The sequence below is a fragment of the Symphodus melops genome, assembly GCF_947650265.1.
Source record: "Symphodus melops genome assembly, chromosome: 14".
Classification (NCBI taxonomy): domain Eukaryota; kingdom Metazoa; phylum Chordata; class Actinopteri; order Labriformes; family Labridae; genus Symphodus; species Symphodus melops.
The window spans coordinates 12076849-12085722 of NC_136704.1; the positions used below are offsets into that span (position 1 = coordinate 12076849).

General features: G+C 40.3%; 1 protein-coding gene across 2 annotated transcripts in view; it reads left to right on the forward strand.

The window, feature by feature from the left end:
* Positions 1–8874, forward strand: part of ctnnd2a (catenin (cadherin-associated protein), delta 2a) — a 244958-nt gene that overhangs the window by 229502 nt on the left and 6582 nt on the right. For both annotated transcript variants that reach the window (XM_079361441.1, XM_079361442.1), the window contains exon 22: positions 5651–5777. In XM_079361441.1, the coding sequence (XP_079217567.1) occupies positions 5651–5777 (127 nt within the window). The remainder of the gene's footprint in view (positions 1–5650; positions 5778–8874) is intronic.

The following is an 8874-nucleotide window of genomic DNA, read 5'->3' on the forward strand; positions in this document are numbered from 1 at the left end:
ACAGCTTTTGAAAATGCAGCACAAACAATTTCAATTAAAACTCAAATTTTACACGATCCAAATGTGTAGTTAGAGCTGCTGCATTTTGCCCTGAACAATTACTCAAAATGAATCTTTAGATGCTGATGGGCACCGTACCTGACTATTCACTTCATAAATTGTATGAACGCAGTCTTGTTAGTGACAAACCAGCCTAATTCTAAAACTGTGAAAATTGTTGCATTAGCTGATCCACACTTGACTTTATCGCCCAAGTCCAGAGCTGCAAATAAATGACTTTACTGCTGGTATCCCTGCTTTACGTATTAGGTCATGGGTGTTAGGTGCAGCAAAAAATCCTGTTAGCCTCCAATCCAAACATGGATTAGCATACAATTTGGACTAAAAGTTGAGCTGGGTGTCTCTGCAGAATGTTTGTGAGCAAAAGCAAAAGGGAAAGAAAGAGTGAGCAGCAAAAGAGGAGTGAAGTGAGGAAGGAAAGTGAAGTGAGTTCTCAACATTTTTGCAGTTTGAAAATAAGCATGCCTAAGTTGTGTGTGTTTGTGTGTGTAGCTTTGGAAGGAGGTGAAAAGCGTAGGGTCAATAATGAGTCAATTTGAGCTATGTTGGCAAAGAGTTGTTTGCTTTGAAGTTTTGAAGTAATGAGAGCATTTCCGTAACACACTTTCAGACTGTGTGGAAGTTATAGGTGTGGGTACTTGTGTATGTAGGTTTGTTTATGTGCAAGTGTATGCGTGTGAAAATATCTTTGAAAATGTGTTTTTTGTCAAACTGCAGTAAGCATTAATCACTTCCTCCGGCAGTGCCGTGGGAGCATGAAGAGAGGCAAGGAAGGGGGGAGCTGCAACAAATTGGGGGGTTGGGCTGCCCAGCAGTTCTTCAACACACTAAATGCAAAAGTTTAAGGGCCTATAAACAAACAGTTACTCTGTATGTAAATAGTGTCTGAGATGACTCAGAAGATCAGTGGTGCAGCAGTCATTAATAAACCAGAGTTTGTAGCAATACAAGCACTGACTTTAGGATAAATCATGTATAATAGTCTCCAGAGTGCAGTAAAACTCTACTTTACCCGAGTTTATTTGGATTATTTGACAGGAGATGTGTCCTTATTCGCTGTGTGTTTGTGTGTGCCTGTAAGTGCAGCGTTTCATCAGCATTTCCTGAGAGGAAAGCCACAGGTCATTTTTTTTAAGTAAACTAATCTGCAGAACAGCGCAACAAGGGATTTCTGTAGAAAACAAGGACTTTGAACATGGTCACTTTGCAAATAAACCTATTTTTAATAAGACCAGAAGGATTACATGTTCTGTCTCAAACAAGAATATTCTCTCTCTCTTTCTCTCTCTCTCTCTCTCTCTCTCTCTCTCTCTCATGAATACATACACTTAACACTGGATTTCAGACTGTATATTCACTCCATTACACTTTGTCATATCACTGTTCAGTCTGTAATTTCTCCCAGGCTGCTGTGCCTCATTTCTTGACAAATGATCGAGCTCTGGTGCTTAATCAGAGTGTCTCTCTCTCTCTCTCTCTCTCTCTCTCTCTCACTATCTCTCTCTCTCTCTCTCTCACTATCACACACACACACACACACACACACACACGTACGTACGTACATACTCATATCACAAACACAAATCACTTTAACAGGTCCACATACAAATGACAGATGGGGTTCAGGGTCAGAGAGATGTTCTGTTTGTCACACATGTGACAGATTTACAATATGTTGCAAGGATGTGTAATTCAGTGTGTGGGTGTGTTTGTGGAACATGACTAAGTGAGAAATGTGTGTGATTTGTATGTGTGAGGTCATACATTGCATCACGCAGTCCTTTGCTGGATCTTCAGTATGTCCATGTTTATATAGTGAATATGGCAAGTGAGAAAAGTTTAACATAATGAATGTTTATTTTTTATTTCCAAGTATGACCATCTGATTTTAAAGTATTTTTCTCAGTATTTTTTGTGTACAGTTTCAAATTACTGTTGAGACTTTCTGTCTGTCTGTCTTGTAATTGATGAGAACTCCTTTGGTGTAGAGGTAGCTAAAATTAAACCATCATCCACAGCAAAACTGTCTTAACAAGAAATGACAGAAACAGATGAGTGTTTGAAATACTTAAGTCGACATCAAACCAACCTCAGGCCTCAGAAGCTGCCTCTGTGTCTTGCCTGCTTTCCCTCTGATGTTCACCTGTGTCAGAGAGGGAGGCAGGGAGGAGTGTGTTGTGATAGCTTGTCTCAGTGTAGGCTAACACACTATTTTGAGAAGACAGAGGTGGTGTTGCAGCACACCCATACAGCCTGAGCTGCTTACAATTCACATCTAATCCTAAATAAGCACAACCGAAAGCAAGCAACAATGAAGAATGTAAAGGTCAGACTCTCATTATTTCTTTGAGGATAGATGGATCAGGGTTACGTGAAGCGCTCACAACTGTTAATCTAATAATCTGAGTGTGAAATGAGTGAAATAGAGTACAGGATTAAGGGACTGAAAAAGTGTTCAGTGGTCTCACAGACCCAGAGTGGACCCACCACCCCATTATGTGTAACCTTTTACAATTTTTGCAATTATTGCTGCCTGGCATGAGTGCCGCCAGACACACACACACACACACACACACACACACACACACACACACACACACACACACTCTCATACACCTGATTTGTTGGTGCAGTAATCGCTTTTTACCTCGCAGTTCCACGACCTTCAACTAACCATCAAGTGATGGGTAGACTAACAGACAGAATGGTTGCCTAGCAACTCTTTTTTTTTTTCATCTCACTTTTGCTGTAGGGCCCAAAGGAGTAAGAAAGTGAGTGTAAGAGAGAAAGAGGAGACGGGAAAGAGAATAAAACAAGTAAGATTAGAAGAATAGGTGTTAATCAGATTGTCCAATTGTGTGCGAAAAAGTGTTTAGCACATGTGCTAAAACACTCAAGTCATTGCATCTGGTCTGTCCAATGTCATTTTTATGTCTACATTAAATCAACTTTAAATTAAATTAATTATTGTCTCTATGTTGTATGCTGATTGTGGATTGTGTGTATTTTACTGCTGACTGCAATACTAATAATAATAAAGACAACCTTGAACCTCGAGAACAGACACTCTACATGGTGTAGATGGGACAAATGTGTAAAGGTCCAGAGACAAAGCTACACAGTACAAGATACGGAAAAAACATCAAATCTTTGGATTATTTCAGAAATGATGCAAAAAAATGAGCTGCTCTTTTGTTTGATTTAATATAAAATGTTGATTCTTTTAAACTACTTACAAAATCTGCTTTTGTAAGGTGACCTTGAGTTTGCTTTGACCTTAAGTGACCTTGCTTTGGAAGGTGACCTTAAGTGTTTTGAAAGGTGCCTTTTATGTTTTTACCATTATTATTGTTAGTATAGCCTGTATAAAAAGATGGATGACATGACAGCTCTCCAAAAGTGAAGCAAATGCGTTTGAACGCTGGTTGGAGGGGCCCCCAGTTAACTTTTGCATAGGGCCCCTGACTTTTTTATGGATGGAAAGGAAGTCACAGGCCTGAGGGTGGGCTTTTATAATGTTGATGTTGTGTCTTGGTATGGTATGATGATGCAGGAATATATTATGATCATTCATGTGAATTCAATTTTTATAATTGGCTTACAGGAGTTCAGTGCTTGCCCAGAAACACTCAAACATGTAGACTGATGGAGCTGGGGACCAAACTACCAACCCCTTCAATTGTGGGACGATGTATTCTATGACTGGACCACTGATGCTCATAAGTTTGACTTTCTTTCATTTTGCTGAGGGTTCACCAATAAGGACCCCTGGGAGCCACATTATAGACAGCAGCCTGCATACACTATTCTGCAAAATACATCCCCCATCAAATATTCAGTCACTGTGTTCATTTGATCAGCGTGACAGTCTGACAGTGTTCAATTGCACAGTGGCATCAGTCTGCCATAAGGAGGTTACAAGCTTTGTAATGAGAGGTGTTGGGGAGGAAAATGAGAACGAGAATGTGAAACAAGATGTGTGAAAAGAGGGAGAAAGTGGTGGATAAATAGGTGAGGTGGAGAGGAGGGAGGGAGGGAAGTGAGTTACCTTTGAACTGCTGTGTGGCAGAGGATCCAGCTTTCTATTAGTCCTCGGTGATGTGCTGGGAAATAGGAGTCAGGGACGGCGTGAAACTACTCCAGCCTACTTCTCTCACTCTTCCTCTTCATCTGCACTCCTCTCCCTCATTTCCTCTCTCCTCCTCTTGCTATCTTTACTCTCCTGTCATTACTCTCCTCCTCCTCCTCCTTTCTCTCATTTCTTTCTGTCATCTTTTGTCTCTTCTCAGCTTCTGCTCTGTCCTCACTTTCTTTCTGCCTCATCTCCTCCATCCTTCGCTTCTCTTTTTCTTCTCCCCTCGGTCCATCCTAACTGCACTGAAGTGATTCCTGCCTTCCATCCTCTCACAGTCACCGCAGTCCATCCAGTTCCCCTCGGCAGACAGCACCGCTATGATGGAACATGTCTCCATCATCTTTTATCGTCTGTTTGTGCTTTACTTTCAGAGGTACCTAATTATCCTAATGCTAAATTGAATTTGGTTCCAGCTCTGTGATTGTTGTTGACTCTCATAATCCATTTTTATGAAAAAGGGCTTTGCTCCAATCACTGCTAAACTAATACAGATTCAAAGTCATTGGCTTGGCAGTAATTATGCTTGTGAGTTGCTGGTTGTATTCATTTTTCCGAAGAAGGACTCTGGGATATTAACTAAGCTCTATCTTGAAGTAAGTCTGTCCATTTGTTGTGTTTGGACAGCCGTGGGCACATGCATGTGTGGTTGCTTAGAGGCAGTCAGCCAGTTAGTTACCAAATAATACATTTTAACTCGACTATCACAGCTCTGAAACTCAAGCAGTCCAATGTTAAAAATCTCTTAAAGAAATGCTCAAAGTGTAAAACACCATTGCTTTTAGCTACACAGGACCATGGACACACTTTTGTCAATTGAATACTTTGTAGTCAGTGTGATCATTTGCACTGTTGCACTGACAATTGGTTCTTTGTTGCCATTGAAAATGGTGTTCATCATTTCAAATTTAAGAAATTGTCTTTCTTTTTCTTCAACATGTCTGTCTTCTTAGACTATTGAACTACAAGTTGTGCTGAAAGCGCTGTGCTACAACAATGGAACATGGACTCTATTATGAATAAACCTCATTAGAATCTTTGTGGAACAAACAAGCATGGATCAATTCTGTTTAAAATGTTAAAGTGACAATTCTTGCTGCTACATCTGTGACTCATTGTAGGGTTTTTTTTCTGTCTTCATTTATTGGAAGCTGCTAATATGTGCAGCTCAATTACTGAATTGATGACTGACTTAACTTGAGCAAACCAAAAGTAGACGTTCCTGATGTAACATGTTTAACATCTAACCTCTTTACATATTTGGCTATTAAGATTTTTAAGTATAAAAATGATATTGTGGTTGCTGTATAATTAAAGAACCTGTGTGACGGACACTTCTTTTTTTTAAAAATGTTTTAGAGACTGTGGGGAAAAGAAGAAGAAAAAATGTAATTTTGTGTTTTTAACATAGACTTATTCCTTGGTATAACCACGTCCCTCTTTGTGTTTCTTTCAAAGGATGGTTACTCCCAGTATCACTTTGTGGGCTCCGCCTCAACAATAGAAAGAGACAGACAGAGGCCCTACTCCTCTTCACGAACTCCCTCTGTCTCCCCTGTCAGGACGTCACCAAATAACCGCTCAGGTAAGGATCATATCAGTGGCATAAGGTCAAGACGTGCCCCTGTGCAAGCTGTTTGACAGGCATGCCCACACACACACACACACACACACACATACAATTTGGCTATATATTTAGCTACAATATATATATAACTGGTCTTGAAATGTATATATACCCTTGTGATTATTTAGGGCTAAAACATGCATCTATATACCTGTTGCATGGCTGTTTATGCACGGGCAGAACTGCAGCAGTTGGGCAGGAGGTCAACTGTGGACTGGAGACTGTTTGTGAAACCAAAAGAGTCTAAATTAGGGAGCTTTGCTAACCTCTCCTCCTGTTCCTTTCTCTCCTGTTGTTTATGACTTTCACTTTTGTATTTAAAAAGTATTTTGAATTGCTCGGTTGGCTCAGAGAAGTGCACTGTGCTCTCATATTTTGGTTGCAGCTAGTTGATGATGGAGATCAGTCTGCCTTTTCAAGACAATATATAGTGAATGGCACCAATTTGTTATCATGTGCTTCTATGGCCACAAATGTATGTCTGACAACCGGTTTAATTGGCAATCATGAAGTCAGATGGGGGGAGTCCGTGTCCTGACGGGCCCCTGTGCAACTGTACTGGCTGCACTGGTTATATTTACACAATTGGATCATATGACACCTAAAGTATTGAGAAATGTGTGTGGAGAATGCGTGTGTGTTTATTTTATTTCACATTTCTATAAACAACCCATTTCAGTTTAAAACCATTTTAGGACATTTTTTTTTTCAGAAAGTCTTATTTGGATCTAAATTTAGGCTTGCTTTATCTCACATGACAAGACATCTGGCTCAGTAAGATCACTGGGGTCTCGTAAAGATCAGGTGCAAAAGCTAGTTTTAAAGTAACGGAGACATATTGAACTGTCATCACCCCCCAAAATAATGAGAAATTGTGGCGACTTCAATAAAGCCAATCTGTGGCAGTTTTCTCACGACCAATTAGCTGGATGCTTTAGTGTTTAAATATTGTTCTTATACAGGTAATACTAAATGAAACACAAACACGATTCGTTTAGATTAAGATAATGTTATAATGTACAGATTTTTGGAGTATGACTTCCAAAAATGACTTTCAGCATTTAATAAATATATTACGGTCAAATATAATATATATATATATATATATTGGTGGGGTGGAATAAGCTAATTTCCTCTTGATGAGAGGTATTGTCAACAATCGCATGTGTTTATATTAAAACTGCCATTAAAATTCAATCAGCTGAGAGTAGGATAATAAGTGAAGGTAAGTAAGGAGAACAGCTTGTCCGATTATTTCAAAAGGTTAAAAAAAAAGTCCCCATCAAAACCTCTGTTTTTTATACAGTATTATACATTGTAGTGTTGAATGTTGTCTGTTGTCACCATGAAACAGATTTTTTTTTAAAAAGCAGATGCATGGAGTGCTGTATGGGTGTTGAAAAATATTCTGGTAATTCGTCGTTCTGGTGGTCTTCAGTTCGGAGAGCCAACTTCGAAGCTTTTGAAAAAGTCTGAGGTATTCAGATGTATAAAAAAGCCTTTAATTCATGCGGTTAAAGATTCATAAAAACATGCCGACATGTTTCAGCCATTTACAGTAGGCTTTCATCAGGGCAGATGATTTTCTTTTTCTTATGATTGAGCCAGGCTTGCTGTTTTTTTTTCTGGAATCAGGCCTTGATGCAAAGATAAATGTTCTGTACAGAAAAGAGAACGGTCGCATTCTCACCCAACTCTGTAAATCGACATATATTGCCAAACTATTCCTTTGTGTTTCAGTGATTGCCAAAACAGGACACAGTTCTCTATGTCACAGAATATAAGCAGATCTCAGGTTTTCTGAGTCAATTATAAATTCTTGTACTAAATTTACCTTAAAGACAGTAGGTTGACACAACCCCATGTCAAAAATGAAGTTAGTCCACCAAAAGATGTAAAGATACAGCCAGAGGACGATGGAGATATCGGCACATGTATCTGAGGCATGCAACTAGAAGGTGCAGGACACACATGGATTGGAATGAGATGTAATTTAAACATTAGCCTGTAGAAGTAATATTTACCGGTCAATCAGTCTCTACATCAAGGCTACATAGCTTTTAGCAACAGTGCCCGCCACCCACCGGCTCTCATGCTGTAAAGTATGATTATCGTTAGCCTTTAGCTTGAGCCCATTGGCCTTCACGCTTAGCAAAGGGCACATTAGCATTAGCTGTTAGCATCAGTAGTAGAGAAGCCTTCAGCTGTGCTTTCTCCACACCAGGCTTACCAAGCTGATGAGGCAGAAAAGTACTTTTCCTTCCTCCCAGCTTAGAGAAGTCTTCAAGGACCCAGCTAAGAGAGAGTGAGGGAGAGAATACAGTGTGTGTATGTGTGAGAGAAAGAGGAGACAGAAAGAGAAGGGGTGAGATAAACAGAGGGAGAGATAAAGAGAAAAGGCAAGGATGCAAAAAGAATTAAGGATTGAGGGATGGTAATGCACTGAGCAGGAAGTGAAGGATGAGGATTTGACTTTGGCCAGCGACATTGAAAATAAGGATTTTTGAGATCATCGTGCAGTACAAATGTGTGTATGTCTGTGTCGGGGTGTTGGAGGTGTGATAAATGGGAAATGATTTGAAATGACTCCCATCTTCTTTACTGCTCCTCCCCTCCCAGCAGCCCTTGCCTCCCCTGTTTCTTTTCTGTTCATCTTCTCCTTTGCCCATTTCATTCTTGTCCTCCTCCTCTTTGCAGTAATCCCACTTTCTTCTCACCTCTCCCTCTAATCTGTTGGTCTTTGCAGACACAGAGACACTGTCTAACACACACACACACACACACACACACACACACCCTCTTGCATCTATATCTCCTCTCTGCATATGCTCCAGTCTGCAATCCGGCCCTTAGAGATGGATCAAAGCAGGAGGAGTAATGATGGCATGCAGGCACACAGGGAGTGGAAGGGTGGAAGTAAGAGAGGGAGACAGAGAGAGGGGAGAATGGTAAAACTGTGGAGGAGATAAAGGGGAGGGGGGGGGGTTGTTGTGGGCTGCAAGACTGGCAGCAAAACAGAGGGCAATACACAGGGAGAGAGAGACCTTTGCATCCA